General features: G+C 43.6%; 1 protein-coding gene across 5 annotated transcripts in view; it reads left to right on the top strand.

Moving 5' to 3' along the window:
- LOC122798392 (protein tyrosine phosphatase type IVA 3) overlaps positions 1–23,091 on the top strand; it is a 636,579-nt gene that overhangs the window by 112,042 nt on the left and 501,446 nt on the right. For all 5 annotated transcript variants that reach the window (XM_044067296.1, XM_044067297.1, XM_044067295.1 and 2 more), the window contains one exon: positions 15,510–16,064. In XM_044067296.1, coding sequence (XP_043923231.1) covers positions 15,960–16,064 — 105 coding nt within the window. In that variant the 5' untranslated portion in view covers positions 15,510–15,959. The remainder of the gene's footprint in view (positions 1–15,509; positions 16,065–23,091) is intronic.

Genomic DNA, 23,091 nt, shown 5'->3' with positions numbered 1-23,091 from the left:
ACAAGAAGCAGAATCTCTTTGTTTCACAACTCACTTTTTGTTGGATAAAGTTTATTTCCTCCTTAGCAGGTACTGCATCAGAAAAGGATTCCATCCTTTCAGTAAAGAAGACTCTGAAGATAGCTGGTAATGGCAGTCTGAATCCCACACCTTCCTCTCGACACTCCCCATACAGTGGAACAAGTTCACTCCTCCTCTGCCTGGTGCACAGTGAGCAGTCGTTCTCCACAAACACTCCACTGCACCCCAGTTCCAGTACTCCATCCCTCTGCCACAGTTCCATCAGAATCAACTCCCTCTGCCTGCAGGATTGCATCTCCACCATTACAGATCTAGGTTGCTTTACCATAGCCAGGCCTGGATACCCTTCAGTTAACGTCTCCTGCTGCGGAATACCAGCCCAGTTGTGCTTATTTGTGCTTTCATAAAATTAATACAGTGTGTTCCTTCCAGCTTCTCTGCTACAGCAGAAAATCTTAGCTTTTCCATGTGTGCTCTGTCCTTTTTTGAAACATCTTTTCTTGAGCAGTCTCATTTTCAGCCAGCGTTTTTTTTTTTCTTTTCATTTCGACCTCTTGATTTTTGTAGTTTATAACATCATCTGAATATCTGTTTATAGCGTCTTCCATTTTTTCCAGCCTTTTGTTATTTGAGTTGATATGCTGCATCAGTGTTTCATTTATTTTAAGGTCTGTGTGCAGTTGTCTTTTACTTTCCTCTTGGTTACTGGAAGTGATGTCTGGAGTTTGCACTGCTTTTTGTTGAACAGCTGCAGTACTCTTTCCAGTCAGTGTTTTTCCACACCTTTTGTAGCGGATTTTCTTTTGGGCCCTCTCTATTTATTTTTTCCTGGCATCAAGGCAGTACACTTACTAGCCAGTTACTGGCATTTACCCAGAAATAAAAGTCCACTGGCTTTCTCTGCTGAGTTTGTTTTCACACAGAGAGCTAGAATTAAGCTGTTACTCAATGTGCAGCCGTCATAGAAGTCCCTTCTGTCTTTGAGGCTTTCCAGGATACCTTTACGTTTTCTGCGCCTGATTGTCAACCACCAGCTCCCCAGAAATCAGACATGTTCTACAAGGACTCTGTGACCCTAAATATCTATATATGAATGCAGTGGCAGACCTTTCTGCATTATCTCTCTTCAGAAAAGCCCTCCAAGCTTCTGCCATTTGCTAATAACCTACTGATTGACTGACATTTTAGCAGCGTTATGGATTGATGGGGGAGAAATTTTACACATCTTCTACCCTTGTCTTTAGGGCAATTAATTACCAGACTCAAATGACAAAATGTTTGATCTAAGTTATCTTGGATCCTTCTACAGCAGACTGTAAGCATGAAATGCAGAGGTTACTTCTGCAGGCCACTCAGATTGCTCGACACAGCATTAAGTGCAGCTACAATGCTCTGGATACTTCATATATAGGACAGCTGCCACAGCATCTGTTATCCATAGATATGCTTGGCTTCACAGTGAACCTATACCTGAAGGTTTTAAATTAAAAATTTCAGATTCACCTTTGGACAAAGACTTACTGTTTGGCACTCAGGTTGCCAGTCTGTTCAAAACTCTCCAAGACTACGGTAAGACCATTGAAAACTGAAGACAGATCCTATTCTCTTCAGTTCATAGCTATCCTAAGAACAAACCAGCTAAATCTGCCTCTTACATTAGAAAGGATTCCAGGACGATTCAGAAGCAAATGAAAGTCTCTAAGAAAAGATATTCTTAGAGAAAAAAGAAAAGAAAATCACAAAGGTAACCTCCAGCTGAGAGACCTCACTTTGAAGGCAGAAACCTGTGACTACCCTGTAGCATCCCTCCCCCTGTCCTCAGCTCCATTGGCCCTCTTTCTGAAAGGCTGTTGCTTTCCCTGGCCAGGTGGGAAACTATTACTAAAGATAGGTGGGTCCTCTCCATCATCAGGGATTGCTGTGTCTTGAGGTGGTAAAACATTCCCCCTCTAAGAGGCATGCCACTACCGCCTTAAAACCAAATATCCCTTCTGACTCCCATTATTCAAGACCTGTTGAGTCAGGGTACCCTTGAGCGAGTCCAAAAAGATTTAATGGTAAAAAGGTTTTAGTCCAGGATTTTCCTTGTCAGAAGAAGAAAAGAAGGGCAGTGGAGACCAATCTTAGACCTGTTTATCTTGAACACTTGCATGAAGTTACCATATTTTAAAATGGTCTCCCTTAAGACTTTTCTTCCATCCAGTATCCCACAGGCATTCCTAGTGACATTAGATCTGAACTTCACCTATTCACACAGTACCATTTGTCCCTCTTTCAGGAGATTCCTCAGGTTTTTTTCTGGCTCCTCACATTTTAGTTTACTGCTCTGCCTTTTGGTCTCTTTAAAGCCCCATCACTGTATACAAGGTGCCTAGCTCCTGTAGTAGCTTTCTGTCATACTCGAGGAATCCGTATTTTCCCCTACCTAGATGTCGTCCTGATCCCTGCTCTTCCCCCAAAAATTCTTATTCAGCATCTTTAGTTCATTCCCCATCTTCTGACAAGTCTGGAATGTACTATACACTACAAAAAAAATCACACATGGTTCTTACACAGAGCTTTGTGTTTCTGAGATGCAGACTGGATACAAAGAAAATGCGTGCCTTCCTTCCCCAAGAGAAGCCTCTCTGTGTGTCCAGTTACTTCCAAGCCATGTCCTCCGCAACCCTTACCTCTACAAGGTAGTTGCTAAGGACCTTGGGATTCATGGCAGCCACGAGTCCAATGCTCTCTCTGTCCATAATCCACATGAGGAAAGTCCAGTGGTACCTGAAGTCTGTCCAGCACAGCCACTCATTGAACACCCTTATTCCCCTCCTCCCTTGTCTCAAGAAGGAGCTTATTTGGCAAAAGGGGCAGGTCATCCTCAACCCATGATTACTTTTCATACGTCCTCCTCTTTAACGGGTCAACATGGGAACCTTAGTTTGAGACATGGGAGTACATGGACAGAATCAGAGTGCAGGAGAAATAGCAACCCCAGTTCCTGAAAGATCATATCAGCCTGAAACAAATGAGGACTGTTCTGCAAGCTCTTCAGATTTTCGGCCACCTTTGGAGACCAGGACCACTCTAAATGTACACAGACAACACCACAGTCATGTGGTATATAAACAGGAAGACATCAGGACTCACCAACCTTGCAGACTAAAAGAGGAAGTGTGGAATCTGGCAGCAGAAAACAACATCACACTCACAGACACATACATCCCCATCAGGAAAATATGCTAGCAGATTTCATAAGTCTCTCCTTGGAGGGCTCTCAAGAGTGGACCTTGAACAGAAAGGTCTTCTACAACATCACACTTCAGTGTGGCAGTCCTCAAATAGGTCTTTTTTGCTTCACCTAGCAACCTTCTGCTCCCCCAGTTCTACACATCCCACCACCTGGAGGACACGTGCCTTCTCTTTCCACTGGACAGGGAAGTTCCCCTATGCCTTTTCTCCTTTGCCTCTCTTCCAAAAATTCTTCTCAAGACACAAAAGGAAACACCCAGACCCCTCATACTGGCTGAAATGTTGATGAGACAACATTGGTTCCCCTTGCTATTTCACCTGGCAAAAGGAAAATTATAGAGTAATTCCTCTACAGCCAGGTGATGACTCAGTGGAAAGGATTGCCGCTGCACCTGAATTTTCCATCCTTCAGTCTAACCCAGTGGATGAGAGGAGTTTAATACCGCAAAGACATCTCTTCTCTGAAGAGGTTGTACTACAACTAAAACAGGCTAGGAGACTTACTTTTAGAAACTCTTACCAGCAAAGTGGAAAAGGTTTCCCTTCTGGTGCTTCAAATATAGTCAGGATCCCCTTGTCGCAGAGGTCCCTTCAGTGTTGCAATACCTCTGCAAGCTTCTTCCATCAAGCTTAGCCTACTCATCCATAAAAGCTCAATTGGCTGCTATCAATTTCTGCCTCCCTGTTTGCCTTCACTTATGGCAGGGCCAGAGGTTCAGGAGAGTTCTGCATGCTAACCCCCAAGGGAACCCATCTTTCCTCCTTGGAGTCTTAATTTTGTGTTAGAAAAGATTACTCTCCCTTCATTCGAACCAACTTTGTCTGCTTCTGTAAAATTCAGTACTTCAAAATCCATTCTCCTTTTGGCCATCACCTCTGCCAGGATGGTCTCTAAGCTACACCCTCTAGTGGCCATTCCCCGTTTTCTTAATTTTTCACAAAGACAGGGTGACTCTCTGGGATAACGTATCCTTCATGCCTAAGGTAGTGAATCAGCTGTCTGTGTCAAGCCATTTATCAGCCCACCTTCTTTTCCAGTACCCAAAACAGGAGGGAAAGGATCTTACATTCTGTAGACATTCACAGACAACTCAGATTTACCTGGACAAAACGAAATCCTTCAGAAAGACTGAGTAGCTGTTTTTGGCCCCTAAGCTGGGACAGCCCATCTCCAAACAAACTATTATAGCCTAGATATTTAAAGGCTGTCTCTTTCTGCTACACGCATCACTGTAAGACCTTGCTTTCCAGCCCTAAAGCACATTCCACTTGAGAAATTACATCCTCAGGAGCTTTCCACAAAGGAGTAAACTGTAGGTCTATCTTGGAGGCGCACCATAGGTTCAAAGGTTGGTACTAGGCTATCGGCCCTAGGGCCTATAGAAGTCTAGCCATAACAATTCCCTGGATATTTCTTCCCACAATATTTACTTCCCTGGACCCGTCTAGCAGGGCGACTGACATGATCCCCAAGGTGAATTTCCTATCTCCCATCCCATATTCTGATTTCAGGCACTCCTACTGTGTACAAAGAGAGCATTTGGAAAGGACAACCCCTGTAGCCTCTTAATTCTGCTCTGTTCTTTCCCTCAAAAAAAAAAAAAAATATATATATATATATAGCTTACTCATCTGCTCTTACTGTAACTGTCTTAGTTGCTCTTCTGCATGCTATCTGTTCAGTCGCTCTTACTCTGCACTTATTACTGCTTGTTAGTAGCCTTCTGCACTTGTTTTTTAGTCATTTGTTAATTTAATTGCATTTATTTGAACTGTATTTGCTGTAGTGTTGCTACATGCTTGGGTGTGCTGGCCTGCACTACAATGTGAATTGTATTTACTGCTGTTTTAGCTGCTTTTCTGTAACAAAATAAATAAATAAATTCTAAGCTTGTTTCCTGCCTTTCCTGTAACTAGTCAAGTCCAGATACAGACCTGCTGTATCCAGGACTGTTGGTAAGCTTCTGAGCCCCCGAAGCCTTTCTCTGTTGGAGGGGAAGCCTTCTAGCCTATCTACCAAGGAAAGAGTGGGTTTTGGCCCTGAAATTGTAGTTCATTGGCCGTTTGGGCAGTTTTTCCATCTCTTTCTATTTAAAAGATCATTTTGCATTTGGTCCCCACCTTTCGTATAACTAGTGTAATCTAGGTACAGATTTGCTGTATCCAGGACTGTTGGTAAGCTTCTGAGCCCCCCAAGCCTTTCTGTGTTGGAGAGAAGCCTTCTATCTTATCAGTGGGAGTGGTAAGCACTAGGTAACCTATCTACCACTGGAGGAGTGGTTTCTGGCCCAGAAATTATAGTTTATTGGCCGTTTGGGAAGCTTTTCCATCTCTTTCAACCTTCTGATTTAAAAGCCTGTGTTTGCTCTTGTTTCCTGCCTTTCCTGTTACTAGTCTAGTCCAGGTACAGATTTGCTGTATCCAGGACTCTTTGTAAGTTTCTGAGCCCCCCCAAGCCTTTCCATGTTTGAGGAAAGCCTTCTAGCTTATCAGTGGGAGTTGTAAGCATCAGGTAGCCTATCTACCACAAGAGGAGTGGTCCCTGGCCCAGAAATTGTAGCTATTGGCTGTTTGAGCAGTTTATTTCCATCTCTTTCAACTTTCTAGTTTGAAAGCCACTCTTGTGCCTGTTTCCCGCCTTTCCTATAATTAGCCTAGTCCGGTTACAGAGTTGCTGTATCCAGGATTGTTAGTAAGCTTCTGAGCCCCCAAGCCTTTCTGTGTTGGAGGAAAGCCTTCTAGCTTATCAGTGGGAGTGGTAAGCACTAGGTAGCCTATCCTCCACAGGAAGAGTGAGTTTTGGCCCAGAAATTGTAGTCTATTTGGGCAGTTTTCCATCTCTTTCAACTTGCTGGCTTAAAAGCCTACATTTGTACTTGTTCCCCGCCTTTCCTGTAACTAGTCTAGTCCAGGTACAGATTTGCTGTATTCCAGGATTCTTTGTAAGCTTCTGAGCCCCCCAAGCATTTCTGTATTGGAGAGAAGTCTTCTAGCTTATCAGTGGGAGTGGTAAGCATTAGGTAGCCTATCTACCACAAGAGGAGTGGTTCCTGGCCCAGAAATTGTAGCTATTGGCCATTTGGGCAGTTTTTTCCATCTCTTCAACGTTCTAGTTTAAAAGCTGCACTTGCGCTTGTTTCCCACCTTTCCTGTAACTAGCCTAGTCCAGATACAGAGTATCCAGGACTGTTGGTAAGCTTCTGAGCCACACAAGCCTTTCTGTGTTGGAGAAAAGCTTTCTAGCTTATCAGTGGGAGTGGTAAGCACTAGGTAGCCTGTCTACCATGAGAGGAGAGGTTCTTGGCCCAGAAATTGTAGTTTATTGGCCATTTGGACAGTTTGTCCATCTCTTTCAACTTTCTGGTTTAAAAGACCATATCTCTGCTTGCATCTTTCCTGTAACTAACCTACTGGGTAGCACTAGAAAGCCTTAAACTGATACAAGCCTTCTAGCTTAAGAGAGAGACTTTGGAGTGATTAAGTATCAGTTTTCTGTACATTCTTGCTGTACTTAAACGTTTTCTGCCAAAACGCAGATTTTCCAGTGTTTATTGTGATTTAAAAGCTTGTTTTTTTCACATATTGTACTTATTTGACTGTCTGTACTTTTAAAAAGTTTTTTTGTTTAAATAATTTGTTTAACTGTTGTAGGCTACACACTAAAGTGTGATAGCCTTTTCTGATTGTTTGTAGTTGTTTAAAGCTGTTTTAAGTGTGGTTTTTTTTTTTACTGTTTTTGCCTTATCTTTTCAAAAAAAAACAAAAAAAAATTCCTTGTTTCCCACCTTTCAAAGCTAGTATATTCCAACTTTCAGGCTAGTGCTGAATTCAGGGTTGTGATACTAGTTTCTGAGTTACCCATACCTTACTTGGATAGAAGGAAGTTTCTGTGTTCACTTGTGAGAGAGGGGAGCTTTGAGCAACCTATCTGTCCCTGGAGGAGTGGTTCCAGCCCAGAAGTTAGTAGTTTATTGGCCATTTTGGGCTAATTTCTATCTCTTTCATTTCCCTACTATAAAAATGGTGTTTGCACGGTTTTGCGCACTGGGCAGTGCCAGTTAGCTACGGTTAAATTATTTCCGGCTCCACCAAGTCTCCTCTCCAGTTTTTCCCTTGAAACTAGTCTAACTCTCAACCTAAGCACTGAAGAAGCATCTTACAGCCCAGCACTTGCTCAGACCTTATAGCAAGCACTAATATACCCTGACACTGATTGCCCGGCAGGGCAAGGCTGTTTATTCACCCCTCACCGACCAAGTGACTAAGCAGCTCACCCTCCTGTTCAGGCATGACCAAAGGGCAACTTCAGGTGCACTCTCCAGTCCAGCTGGTGAATCTGGGTATCCTGAGGCAATGTTATAACTGCCTCATGTACACGGACAACCCTCTCCTACTACCACAAAACACTAACATATGCGAGAGATGCAATTATACAGCCAAACTGGAAGCTAAGCTGTCTCCACCCAAGACTGGAACAGACAATCAAAAGGAGAAGGTTAACACTTGCACCACAAATCTAGCCGCACACAGACCTACTAAAGCAGTACTGGCAAAAAATACAGATAAATACACAAAATCATACTCGGAGGCTCTAAATAAAAACCTGCAAAAGCATCAGAGACCTCCAAAGCAGACACCCAAACAACCTGAACTTCCCGTCACAAACCAGACAACACATAAAACACAAAATCAGTGTGCCGCACATTCACAGCCCTTAGGGCGAAATAACATACCTAACACACTAGTAATAGGTGACTCTATAGTCAGGCACACTGACGTCCTACTCACTAGGCTGGACAAGCAGAAGGTCACTGTTAGCTGCCTGTCGGGAGCCAGAATCTGCCACATAACACAAGCACTCAGGTCACTCCAGAATAAGCACAAATATGTAATTGTTCATGTTGGTGTGAATGACCTAACGTACCTCCCTGGACTACATGAAAAGAGACATGGAAGAGCTCTCAGATCTTGTAGCCCAGGCTGTTATGACCCTGACCCTGAGTAGCATCCTGCCCTCACCAAGAATGATACCTCAGTATAAAGAAAAAATGACCAATTTCAACAATTGGCTAAGCTTCTGGTGTCATTCAAAAGGGATCCAGTGTCTGTCAGCCTGGGACGGCATGCTCGACAAGCCGCGTTGCTTCGCAAGAGACAGCTCACACCTGTCACCCCTAGGCTTTCGAATATTGGCCAAGGCTCTTGCTGCCCCCATAGTTCCTTTTTTAGGCAAGGCTCAAAAGTCAAACCCACCTCTGTAAACAGCACAATTAACAAAAAACTGAGGGTTATGCTACTCAATGCCAGGAGTTTAAATCTCAAAATGCACATGCTCGAAGCACTCCTCAGTATGGAGAACGTCGAACATCTGTGCAGTAACTGAAACCTGATTCAAGACTCCAGAGAGGACCACAGCACAGCCGGGCGACAACTCATACCACATGTTTCGGCCAAAGAACACAGAGCGAAACACAAAAGGAGGGGGTGTATCCGTATTCATGAAGGATACCTACACCTCCAGGTTAGTGGCGCAGCATGATACCTCTGAGATCATCCATGTGCAACTAACATCGGGCAAATGTGCAATGCAATTGTGGCCTGCTACAGATCACCCTCCATGACACAGGACCACCACTCCACCTTTCTGGAGACACTGGAAAACATGAAGGTCCTACTAAAATACCCTGATATTGGGCGATTTCAATTACCCTACCATTCACTGGAAAAACTGCTCCAGTACAAATTCCCAGGCCCAGCGCTTCCTGGAATTCATCAACTTAAACGCCCTGGATCAGCTGGTAAACTCCCCTACCAGAGGTGAAAACATGTTGGACCTGGTCATCACCAACATGGGCGACAGGTGTTCCACACCTGAGGTCAACCTGTCACTGGTTAGATCAGACCATAAACTAATCACTCTGGATGTCCACACCCCACCACCACCCCTAACTAAAGAAACCACAGTAAAAAAACTTTTCTAAAGCAAACTTCACCTTACTTAAGACAGAGTTGGTAAGTTTCACAGCCCCCACTCTAAAGGATAACGCTGCCCAAGATGCAGAATTCTTTACAAATGCACTCTATGAGCACCTACAAGGATGCATGGATCGTGCCATCCCTAGCAAAACTAAGACTCACTCCTCTAAGAGAAGGAAACCAGTTTGCTGGACCCCTGCAATAAACAGGCTATACAATAGAAGGAGGAAACTAGTTCAGAAAAAAGCAAATCCCAAGAAGGAAAGACATCCCTGATCAATATCAGTAAGAAACTGACGTCCCTCATGAAATCATCCAAGACTAACTTCGAAAGAAAAATAGCCAAGGATTCAAAAGATAACCACAAAGCCTTCTTTAGCTATGTCAAGAATCTAAGTGGCAACTCGCAGATATGCACTGAACTTGTGCAAAATAGCACAAAATATACTGAAACTACTGATATCGCCAACATCCTGGCAGATAAATTCAGTGCAAACTTCACCCCCCCACCTCCAAAAGGGGGCCCACAAGAATACCGGAAAAGTGTATTGTCCAAAAAAATCACAGACGCACACGTGAAAACAGCCCTTTCAAAAGCCAAAAACCCAGCGTCAATGGAACCAGATGGTGTCCCAGGCTGCGTCTTGCACGAACTACAGAACGAATTAACCCCCCACCAAAGTACAATGTTCAGCCTCAGCCTCTCCATTGGCTACGTGCCCATAGAATGGCGTACAGCAACGGTTATTCCTCTCCACAAAGGAGGGGCTACAACTGACCCTGGTAACTATCGCCCCATAAGCCTGACTAGCCTGGTCTGCAAGGCTATGGAGCGCATCATCATGGAACTCATTAACAACGACATTGGGAACCTCCAAACACTTGACCCGACCTAGTTCAGCTTTAAGGGCAGATCATGCCTACTAAATCTGGTGGACTTCTTCGAGACAGTCGCCAAGGCCATAGACAAGAGAAAGGTGGTTCACGCAGCCCAGCTTGATCTTGCCAAGGCTTTCAACACCATTCCCCAGTCGGGTATTACAGATAAACTCACCAGCCTGAACATAAACCCCTACGTCACGAGATGGGTTGCCAACTAGCTTACAGACAGAACTCACATGGTAAGAGTAGCGGGCTCCAGGTCCGACTCTAAACCAGTCACAAGTGGTTTCCCGCAAGGCTCGGTCCTGGGACCCCTACTGTTCGGCATATACTTCTCAGAAGTACAGGCAAACATAGGAGGAATATGGCTAACCAAGTTCGCCAATGACTGCAAACTGGGATCCATAATTGACTCTCCGGCTGACACGGACATCCTCCAAAAGGGCCTTACTGAGACGGACACCTGGTGTCAAAGTCATGGCCTCAAGCTAAATGCCAAAAAATGCATAGTTATCCCGTTTGGGAAAAACAGAACACCCACGAATTACCACATCGGTGGCAGCCCCCTTAATACAGAAGAGTTAATAAGAGATCTGGGGACCCAGGTAGATAGTAATCTCCCCTTTGACAATCATATTTCCAAAGTAGTTAGGAAATCCTTCTATGTGTCCCATCTAATTACTAAAGGGTTCGCATCTAGAAATAAAGAGGTTATAGTGCCCTTCTACTCATCACTCATTAGCCCCATTATAGAGTACAATGCCCCATTTGGGATGTACCTCCCAAGACACTTCCAACAGCTGGAAAGACCACAAAAGTACCTCACCAAGAGGATTACTGGTCTCAAACATATGTTCTATGCAGCCCAACTGAAGAAAGTCTGGCTGTAGTCAGTGGCATATCGCTTATTCAGAGGTGATCTCTGCCTGACCTACAAAGCCATGTCCAACTCAGACTTGATGGACATGCTCCACCTAAAGAAATCCAAGTCACTGCGAGCCACGAGCTCTAGTGAGCTAAACCTCGCCACAACAATAAATAGAACATGCTGGAGGGATATGTTCCTGTCACAAAGACTCCCCATGCTTTGGCACAAAATTCCAAATTACATCAGGCAGAGCCCCTCACTAACACTCTTCAAGAGAAACCTTGACGAGTGGATGGGTAAAATACACCCCTGGGATCACTTCATTGGCTCTGCTTGACAGAGGATCAGTTAATTAATCAATGGGGTGGCGAAAGCCGACATACCCTGGCTAGGCTTATAAATGCCCTCGGGCAGATAGCCTAGTACCTACCTAGGAACCTAGGAACCATCCAATCATAAAGGTTCCTTTTGAACCTTTCCAATCTCCCATCCATTCGTCAAGGTTCCTTTTGAAGAGGGCCAAGGAGGCGCTCTGCTTGACATGTATGGGCAGTCTATTCCAGAGTACGGGGGGAGTCTCTGGGTCAGGAACGTATTCCTCCAGCATGTTTTGGTCATTGTGATGACAAGATGTAAATTCCTGGAGTGTGTGCCTCTGAGGGATTTTGATTTCTTTAAGTGGAGCATGTCCAACAGCTCAGGGTTTGACATGGCCTTGTATGTTAAGCAGACATCACCTCTGAGTAGACGATATGCCACAGAGTATAGCTGAAGTTTTTTTAGATGGTCAGCATAGGGCATCTGCTTTAGGCTTGTGATTCTTTTAGTGAGGTATTTCTGCGGCCTTTCCAGCTGTTGCAGATGTCTTGTGAGGTACATACCAAATGGGGCATTGTACTCTATAATGGGTCTAATGAGGGATGAGTACAGTGGGACAATGACCTCCTTTTTTCTGGATGAAAAGCCCTTAGTGATGAGGTGTGCCACTTAGAAGGATTTCCTTACTGTTGTGGCAATGTGGTTTTCGATGGTGAGACCACTGTCCACCTCTGTCCCTAAGTCTCTCATCACACTTTTGGTGTTTAGTGTATTGCCATCTATGTGGTAATTCATAGGTACATGGTTTTTCCCAAAGGGAATAACTATACATTCCTTGGCATTAAGCTTGAGCCCATGGCTCTGGCACCAAGCATCTGTTTCTGTAAGGCCCTTTTGTAGAATATCCACATCATTTGGGGATTCAATAATGGCTCCTAGTTTGCTGTCATCTGCGAAATTTGTTGGACAGAGTCCCTTAGTGTTGACCTGTGCTTCAGAGAAGTAGATGCCAAACAAGAGCGGTCCCAGGACTGAATCCTGAGGTACTCCACTTGTCACCTGTGTGGAGCTGGATTTGGAGTCAGCTACTTTTACAGTCTGGGTTCTGTCAGTAAGCCAGTTATCAACCCATTTAGTGATGTAGGGATTTATGCCCAGCGTAGTAGGTTTATCTATGATTCCAAAGTGGGGGATGGTGTTGAGGGCCTTGGTGAGGTCTAGATAGGCTGTGTGGACCACCTTACCCTCGTCCACAACTCTGGAGACTGATTCAAAGAAGTCAGTCAGGTTCAGGAGACAAGATCGGCCCTTCACGAACCCAAACTGGGTGGGGTCCAATGTTTAAAGGTTGCCATTGTCTTTGTTTATAAGTTCATTGATGCATTCCATGCCTTTGCAGATCAGACTCGTCAGACTGATGGGACGGTAGTTCCCAGGATCAAAGGTGGATCCCCCCCTATGGAGTGAGATAACTATAGCTGTGTGCCACTCAGTGGGCACGAAGTCTAAGGTGAGGCTATGATTAAACATGACACTTAGGTGAGGTGCCAGTTCTCTGCTCTATACCTTTACCAACCATTACAGAATTAATGCTTTCTCCAGGTCCAGGGAAGCCTTTGCTTCGTCAGTCCTTTCACAGCTGTTGGATGACTCTTCTCAATAGCCAACCAACCTTCCTCCTCCTTCAGCTCTGGGAATCACCCATATCTCAGGAATACTGCAACAGTGATTTCAGTCAGGACATAGTACAGTTGTGTAAGAACTTACCGTAACAGTAGATGTCCTACTGATCCATCCCACTCTCCATCCCTTCTTCTCTGTCTCACTTCCATCTTCAGTCGTTTCTCCCTCTCTGTTCTAGTCTTTGCGCTCTTACTTGAGTATGGGAGAGTTTTCTTACTAATTCGAGCTACACCCCTCCTGACTAGTCTCCTGTTTCAGTAGTCTTCAGGCAGCTGGCTTGGAGATGGTCTGAGGATCAATGCTCATACATCTGTCTTTACACCCCAGTGTATATAAGCTGAGGTCATGTATTAAATGTATGACCTACGGAAGGTAAAGCTTTGGTACACCAGCTGGAAGTCAGCAGTTACAACTCATGTGTCAAGAATACTGCAACAATGATCAGTAGGACATCTACTGTTATAGTAAGTTCTTACATAATTTTACTTTCTCTGTACATACTTCCACAAAGCATTACAAACTGGATTCCTTCTTTAGATGCAGAACAGACTTTAGTAGGACTGTACTGCAGGGGCTCTTGGAGTCCTAGGTATTGGCTTCACCATTTTTTCCTACTCCTATCTAAACTATGGGTATCTGTCCATATAGCTTAGGCTACTGCAATTCATTTATGAGCATATTACAGTTGTGGAAGTAAACTTGTCATAACAGTAGATATTCTAATGGATCACTGTTGCAGTAACAGTCTCTCCAAGCCCCCTTGTCTGATGTTTCTGTACTGTGTTGCCAGGATTTTTGTTTTCACCCTTTTGTTATAGTTTTTGTTGTTATTCTTTGTTTCTTAGTAACTATACTTGGGATTCTTACCTCCTTCTATGCAAAACATTCTCTGAAGCTTTTAGTGCTCTACCTGCCTTTTGTATGGCTCGCACAGAAGGCTTCTGAAGCTTTGAAAAATTGGCCAATGAAGGCTGGGGTGAACTCTTATATCTTAGGCTATAGCAACAGTTGTCCATTAGAACATAAACTGTCATGGTAAGTTTACTTTCACAATTGTGGTTTCCAAGTCAGACTGTCGACCAGTCACGAGTGGAGTACCACAGGGCTCGGTCCTGGGCCCTCTCCTGTTTGGCATCTACTTCTCAGAAGTCCAGGCCAACACAGAAGGACTTTGGCTGACGAAGGTTGCTGATCGCTGCAAGCTAGGATTCATTATCAACTCCCCAAGTGATGTAGACGTCCTACAAAAGGGCCTCTCTGAGAACAGTGACTGGTGTCAGAACTATGGCCTGAAGCTTAATGTCACAAAAATGCATTGTCATCCCCCTTTGGAAAAAAACTCAGTTCCCACGAATTACCATGCTGATGGGAGCCCACTGAACACTGAAGGAGCCATAAGAGATCTGGGCGCCCAGGTCGACAGCCACCTCACCCTCGACCACCACATTGCCACTGTGGTCAGAAAGTCCTTTTACATAGCACAACTTATAACCAAAGATTTCTCATCCAGGAAGAAGAGGTCATCATCCATCTCTACTCACCCCTCATTAGACCAGTCATCAAATATAATGCCTCGTTTGGCATGTACCTGACCAGACACCTACAACAGCTGGAGAGGCCACAAAAGTACCTCACAAAAAGGATCCTACGCCTTAAACACATATCCCTACATGGACAGACTCAAGAAACTTCAACTGTTCTCAGTCTCTTATCGTCTACTTAGAGATGATCTCTACTTGACTCACAAAGACATGTCCAACCCACCCCTACTTGAAATGCTACACCTAAAGAAATCCCAATCTCCCCACACTACACGCTCCAGAGATCACAATCTCGTTACCACAATTAACAGAACATGCTGGAAGGACAGTTCATCTCCCAAAGACTGCGCATACTCTGGAATAAGCTTCCCGTTCATGTCAAGCAGAGCACCTCGCTGGCCTTCTTCAAGAGAAATCTTGAGTGGATGGGTAAAAGTTCACTCCAGGGATCATTCCAGTTGCCCTACTGGATAGGGGCACTGTGAACTAACATCTGGTGGCACGGTGCCTGGGCAATTCCTTTGGGCTAGGCTTGTAAAGGCTCCAGGGCCATTAGCCTAGCACACACCTATGAACTGTACTGTCCTCCTCATAGGATGAAATTTTAGAAATATCTAAGCAAATCAATTTCTGACAGGTGTTAAAATATACATGCTCCTGTACCTACTTTGAGAGCTCATTTATCATCCAAAATATAATGAAATGTTACTTTAAAGTATATTTTATCGAGGAGCAGACTGATGAGATGTCTGTCTCATTCTTGCAGGTTTTCTGAGTGGAAGGACAAGTCAGAAATGATTTATCCTGTGTCATAAAATAAGTATATAATTGTATAGACCTCGGAGTTAATGCATGAAGACTGAAACTTGCCTAATATAAACAAATGTGAAATAAATAAAAAAATAAATATGATTGTTAAACCCTAAAATGATTTTTGATTTATGCTAATACTACTAAATGTCTCTTTGTATATTTTTATTTAGTTGAAGGAATTCTGTGGCCTATGTGGAATACATATTCATGGCTTACCAGAAGCACAGTAGTGAATACTGCCATGCTCAACACAGAACTGACTAAATAGGGGCAAACTTGGTCACATTGCCTAGCTACTGCAAGACACCAACCTTAAGAAACCACCATTGCCATCTACTGCATTCACCTGCTGAAGGCAGGAGATTTTGCTTGCTACTGTGTATATCCAGATGGGGTAACTTGATTTGACTAAATTGTGCATGTTAGTTTGCAGAACGCAAAGGACAGCAAAGACTTGACGGCACAAAATAAACAAGGTGCAAGACTTCAGTTAAAGGTGCACACACCTTTTTACTTATTTCACACCATTTAACTTGGATTGTGAAGACTGCACTGCCGTTTGTTCACATTTTCCCCTTGCATTTTGAACTTTGTGTTTTTTGTGTTCACTGATACACATCATGTCACGGATGAATCGCCCTGCACCTGTTGAGGTCTGCTACAAAAATATGAGGTTTCTGATAACTCATAATCCCACTAATGCAACACTGCACACTTTCACTGAGGTAAGAATGTAACAAAATGTCTTGAGCATAATATTTTTACCATTTTATTGTTGCTTGCTGTTGATATGTTGTGTATATTGCATACCCATAAACAAAAGATGGATTTATCCTCTTGACAAACAGAACAAACTGACTTGTATGTTTGTGCTCTGGTCTCAAATTCCAGTACGTATCAGGTGGTGGAGAGGTGATTACTTCCAGCATTTTAAACCTGCAGAGTGTCAAAGATGGGAAAACAGCAGTAGCATAGTAGTCTGTGTAGTGTGTGAGCAGCAGTAAGAACAATTTAAATACCAATGGTGCTGTGGCCTCCGATAAAAAAAAAATGTTATGGAGTTCCTGACTCCTTTTCTAGAGCTCATGTCACATCTACATTTGTTCCCAGGTCTTCCTGCTCATCCTGCTGGTGGGAGATCCAAAGTTTATTTTAGATGCAGCAGAAGCAGTGTTTCTTTAGTTCTGTCAGCAAAAAGCAATGTTAAGTTAGAGGTTGTGTGTTGCCCAATGTTATCATTAGAATTCAGGATTCAATCTTTATATTCTGATTATTAGATGTTAAAATGTTTTTTTCCTTGTGGTTATCTGGAATTTTAGGAAATTGTTTCTGTTTGTAAAACACATACAATGTTTTAGTTAAAGGATCAAAAAGAGCAGAATTATAGAAAGCAGTTTGAGTGCTAAGCCCTTTAGAGTTTTCATGTTGCTAAACATTGCTTTTCGTGAGGACTTTTGAGGATAGACAACTAGTGTTTCTCCCTTGTGCAGAAAATTTCTCTGCAGGAAAAAAAGTTCCACAACTTCTTTTATGACTAAAACAATATTTTCCCAACTGAAATTTTGTGTTATGATTATAATTTCTTTTCTTGGACTGTCACATGATTTTTTTTAGTCTGCTGGAAGTCTGTGGTTCTAGTCTTACTTTTAGTGTGAAACTTGATAAATTTAATCTTATCTTTAATTTTTCTTGGAAAAAAAAGCTTTATAAAACTGTGATCTGATGTTGTCGATTTTCATTTATTCCTTGATCTCCAAAATCGGAACCGACTCAGTCATACTACAGCCAACGAGGACCAAAAACTCTCTTAGCTTTTCTCCCTACCCATAATGCTCCCATCTTTTAACTCCTATCTCATTTGCCGCTTTCAGTGACAGATGCGTTTGTCAAATTTCTCAAGCTAAGTACAATTATATTCTAAATTTACTTAGTTGTATCTCATTTGTAGCCTTTCTATTACCGACTTAGTCTCCGTTTTATTAGTTTAGAATCTCCCTACTATACTCTTTACTCCGTTAAGCTTCTTTTTTCACTTTGGTGAATTCTTTACTACCATAGTTGGTAGACTTTTTTTCAACTTTCCTTTCAGTTTCTACCTCAAAAAACAAAAAAAGTTGCTTGTCTTGTTTTTTTATACTGCTGGTATTTCTTGTCTACCATTCTACCATTGCTGGTAGCACCCCGCTTTCTATATACTTTAGCTCCATGTTCTTCTACATACCCTTGGGTATTGTAGGCCTATATTGCTGGTAGCACTGTACTGTAATTTCTTTCTGTATTTCTAGTTTTCAGTTTCAGCTCTGCACACTAGATATGACTGACAAAGGAAATGGCACTTCCGACTTTAAAAAATGTCAGAAGTACGATAGGAAAATGCCTAATTCAGCTGATCATTTGTTATGTGTATATTGTTTAGGCTCATTACGTCTTCAAGAAGACTGTTCGGTATGTCATGGATTTAGCCACTGAGCATTAGTCGAACAAAAAAATAAGTTGATGTTGAAAGGCATGCAAAAATCATCTTTTGAGGAGGCCTTATCTGGCTCTAAATCTAAGACGGGACCCTTCTTCCTCATCCAAAACCGAGAAGCATAAGTGGAAAAGTCACTTGTCGCCAACTTCCCCCTCAGTACCGGTGACTAAGAAAGCTAAACTTAGAGGGTCCACAAATAACAATGAAACCAAAAGCCTATGCTTAGATACCTGTGGTATCTACGGCACTGGAGCAGACACTTGAAAAACAAACTTTCTGAACTACAACCGCTGTTCCATCCACTGTACTGGCACTTACACCAATGGTTCCAACAGTGATTCGAAAGGAACCTGAGTACAATTTTCTAAGAATACATTACTTCCCTTCTATAGATCCATATGTGGGGCAACTACCTAGTCCATTTTTAGAGAGACCTAAATCTTCAGCCACCCAATCAGTTTGCTCCACCAAGAGCCTATCAGAAATGGATGTGCTGAGACTGGTGGATCCGGTTCATGTGGCGAGAGGATTGTCTTCTGTGTCCTCAGTTCAGACTGCTTCTAGTTCTGGAACTGCCTTCTCCTGACTCCACCAAGTCTTCCTCCTCTGATCCCATCTGTAGTTTTGGAGACTCTGGTTCTGATCTTTCTGGCACTGACTGCTTTTCCTCCAGCCAGATCTTTATCTCTGGGCTGATTACTACCCGGACCTCTTTGGTCCTATCGGAACTGGAGGGCTCCCAGGGTGCGGGTTCTGCTGTTTGCTCCTGGGGGCAGGCTTCGACTCCAATTTTTTCGGAGCTGTCCCTGCACCTCAGGGATGCAGTACGCATGAGCTCCACTCTGTCTTTGGCATTTGGGGTGTTCTCCTCAGAGCAGGGAGTGACCTCTGTTCCGAGGCAGTCTTTCTCTGTTCCAGGCTCCCTTCCCTCTTCGGTCCTGCTTTCCAGGCAGTGGAGAGGGCTTTGTCCTCAGTGATCACCCAGTTACCCATTTGCCCCTCAATCGGAGTAGATTCCTGAACTTTCAGTTGTTCTATCACCCAGCCTCTACATCTGGACAGCGAGGGCTGAAGCTGCAGGATACACTTGTCCAGGTCTTATCCTCTTCTGATACTTCTTTATATTATCCCACTGAAGAAGTTCCTCACAAAATAAAGTGTAAGAGGAAGCACTTGGATTCCCTGGAAGAATCCGTCACTGAGGATACTGATTACAATGAAGGGGAGATTCCTCTAGGTCACCCCCCTGAAGATGTCCCTTTTGGAGACATCCTAGAGATGCTTAAACAGAGGGGTGGTTGGAAGTCCCAACATCCCTCCCCCAAGGAGTCAGTATACCTAAAAGCTTTTGGCTGTCACGCATCTACTTCTTGGGTGACCCCCCCCCCCAGTTGATGATCACATTAAACTGATCACTCAGCGGGCATGTAAGGCTCCTGACTCCATAGAGCCAATCCCTAGGAGGCCAGACAAAATTATCTCAGCTCCTGAAAATTTTCAGTTTTGGGCAAAAGGCTTCGCAGTAGATGCCATGGTGCTTGCGGCAGCCACAAAGAAAGAACTATCTGAGGGGGAGTTCCATTATCCATCCTCCCAATAGAGAGTCCTGGGCAATGGATAGGTTCGGGAAGCGGGTGTATGCTTCATTGAATTTTGCCTTACGGTCATTGAATTTTATGGCACATTTCACTAGCCACCAAAGGGATTTGATTAAGTAGTTGTCTGATACCCTTGTTGGAGCCGTATCTGAAGGAGTTAAAGAGATGGTTAGCTCTCAGTTGGCCACCCTTGAGTCCATATCCAGCTCATCCATGAGGCTCATAGCTCATGCAGCCAAAAGGATGACCAGGGCAGCAGGTTCCAGCATAGTCGTAAGGAGACATCCCTGGATGTGCTTATGCTAATTTGTGGAGCCATTCAAATCTTCTTTCATCAATGTGCCCTTTGACAGATCTTCCCTTTTTGGCCCAAAAGTTCCTGGAACCTTGTCCATGTGTGAGAAAGATGGAAAGACCCTCTCTGCAGTGGGCATACATTTCTCTACTCCTCAACAGTCATTCCCGAGGAACCAGAGGAGTAGGAAAATGCAGTTCCAAAAATCACAAGGGCCTTTCCAGGACACATGTGGTGGTACCTTCCCCAGGGGCGGGGGGGGGGGTTAAATGGAAGACATCATCCCATGAAGCAGAGGTGGCTGACAAAATTAGGTTTCCAGAGATTCCTTCTTGACCAAACCGTACCAGCGCCTGAAGGGAGGCCCAATTGCTTGCCTCTGGAGGCAGTTGGGGGATGATTATCCTTACACCAAGAAGCCTGGCTAGAAATAACTATAGATGTTTGGGTGCAAAGGATTATTATGAGAGGATACTCCATTCCCTTTCACGACCTTCCCAAAAAATTCAAAAGGATCCCCAGTGTTCCACCCAGTCAGAGGGAACCAGCAGTTCAAGAAATAAAAAAACCTGCTAGAAAAAAGTCATCCTACACGTCCCCTCAGACCAGAAAGAATCTGGAATTTACTCAAGATTCTTTTTGGTGCCGAAAAAGATGGGACTGGAGACCAATTTTGGATCTCCGTGTTTTGAACAAAGCTGTTCGTCAGACAAAATTTCGGATGGTCACAGTTCAATCCATCCTTCAATATTTAGGGAAGGACAATTGGATGTGCTTAATGGATCTTCAGGAAGTGTATTACCACATCAAGATGGACAAATGCTGCAGGAGATAACTCTGCTTCTGGCTGGGAGCCAGTCACGACCAGTTCAAAGCAGTGCCCTGTGGTCTCACCACAGCCCCTAGGGTGTTCAAATGTATGTCAGTGGTAGGATCTCACTTGAGACTTCACGGACACTGAGTGTTTCCTTACTTAGATGACTGGCTTATCACCACTCCCACCAGACATCTCCTAGAAGAATCAAGAGACTATGTTCTTCAGACTTGTACTACCTCTGAAGCACAATAAACCACAAAAAATCTCATCGGACTCTGACACAGAATTTGGAATTTATAGAGGAAGATTAGAACACAAACACTTGCATAGCCGTTCTTCCCTTTCCCCATCTAGAAAAGATCAGATTCCAAGTTAGGAAAATCATTATCAGCAGGACAGTACCTGCACATCTACTTCTGCAGACTCTAGTTGCTATGGCAGTGACCATTACATTGGTACCTCTAGCAAGATTCCACAGGAAAATCCTACAATGGCTTCTTGCATCCCAATAGTCCATTCTTTGTCAGCTAGTGTTGCATCATATTTCCATGACCAGCCATTGCAAAAGAGACTCCACAGACATTCTAGCCAATTGGACTTTCTTACTACTGCAGCTCCAGCCCATAGTGACCATGGACACCTCCCAGATCGGGTGGGGGGGGGCATTATCTGGGCAAGACAGTCCAAGGGACTTGGTCACTCACAGATGCCAGCTTGCATATCAGTGTCGTAGAGATGAGGGTAGTGCTGTTAGTGTTGCAGTTCTTCTGAGCTGTTCTTCCTCCAGGGACAGTTGCGGTCCAGATGAACAACATTTAAGTAGTCTGGTACATCAACAAACAGGGGGATCCACATCTTATCACCTTTGTTGAGAAGCATTCAGAGTTTGAGAATGGGCAATGTCTTCTAACCACTTTCTTATAGCAATGCACATTCCAGGGACTTCCAGTATGATGGCGGACAAGTTGAGCAGATGTATCCTCATGCCTCATGAGTGGTCTCTCAACCCAAAAGTAGTTCAAATGATTTTTCACCGCTGGGGAAAACCTTGGTGTGACCTCTTTGCATCATCCCTACACAAGTACAGCAGCTATTTTTCCCTGATCTCCCCAAGAGATGCTCTCCTTCACGATTGGCCCTCAGGACTCCTATACACCTTTCCCCCAATACCGTTAATCCCTCAATTTCTGAAGAAAGCTACCAGATTGAAGAGCAAAGTTATCCTCATTGCCCCATTCTGGCCTCGACAGATTTGGTTTCCCTTTCTCTGGCCTCGACAGATTTGGTTTCCCTTTCTCTGGCCTCATCTGATTCAATAACTGTGGACTCTGGACCCAGCTCCGGACCTGAACCTTCAGAACTTAAAGCTCACGGCGTGGCTTCTCCGCTTCCATTGATTCACAGGCATAGCGGTCTACTCCAGTCCATAAGATTATTTTGGCCTCGCACAAACCTTTCACTAGAAAACTTGGTACTGTAGCAAATGGAAACATTTTTCCTGTTGGGCTCATAGTAATCGTATACACCATTTCTCAGCCCCTGTCACAAAAGTCTTAATTTTTTTGACCTTACTCTTTCAACAGGGAGCTTCTGCCCCTACCATTAAAATTCAACTGGCGGCCTTTTCAAATTTCCAAAATGGATTACAGGATGCCTCATTAATTTCTCATAAACTTTGTAAGGCCTTTTTCAAAGGAACATTGATGTTGAAGCCTCCACATAAAATCCCGTATGTTCCGTGGTATCTCAATTTATTTTTCCTGACTTTCATATATTCCCCCCTTTGAGCCTGCAGCCACTTGTAAATTGAAGTACGTGTCTTGGAAAACAGCTTTGTTAATGGCTGTTACCTCAGCTAGACAAATTTTAGAGATTTAGGCATTATCTTGTAAATCACAGTATTTGATTTTCCACCCAGATCGGGTCTCGTTAAGGACCAATCCTTCTTTCCTTCCAAAGGTTGTTCAGAGTCAAATATTAATCAGACTAAATTTACCAGTTTTCTTTTCAAAATTTTCAAACAAAGGTTAATATTATCTGCATTTGTTAGATGTCTGCTGGCAGTTACATTTTTACCTTCATAGAACAAAGTCTAAAATCTAGCAGAAAATCTGACCAACTGTTTATTGCCTTTTCTAGTGCTAGACTGGTATCTAAAGTGACCCTTTCTAGATGATTTAAAGACTGCATATTCTTCATATATGCTGAAAAGAATGTCAGGTTACCGGGAGCGCTTAAGGCGTACTCTGCCAGAGCTGTAGCTAAATCAACAGTTTTTCACTACAGAGCTTCCTTGGATGATATTTGCACAGCAGCAGCTTGGGCTCCCCCTCTTACCTTTATTACTCATTACAAATTGGATATGACCTCTAGTGGAAGAGCGTCATTTGGCTCTCTGATTCTTAGGAATATTCTTTCTCGAGTCCACTCAAGGTAAAAAGTAGCTGGGGACTCTGTCCCACAGGTCAAGGAATAAATCAGAATTGACAACATCAGATAAAGAAGCTATGTACTCACCATAATGTTCCATCTGTGTTGTCGATCTTCATTTATCCTTGATACATCTCCC

Source organism: Protopterus annectens, chromosome 3.part1, assembly GCF_019279795.1.
Source record: "Protopterus annectens isolate FY-2018-M chromosome 3.part1, PAN1.0, whole genome shotgun sequence".
Lineage (NCBI taxonomy): Eukaryota > Metazoa > Chordata > Ceratodontiformes > Protopteridae > Protopterus > Protopterus annectens.
The sequence above is the reverse complement of the archived record's forward strand: the minus strand, read 5'-3'. Positions and strand labels throughout refer to the sequence as shown.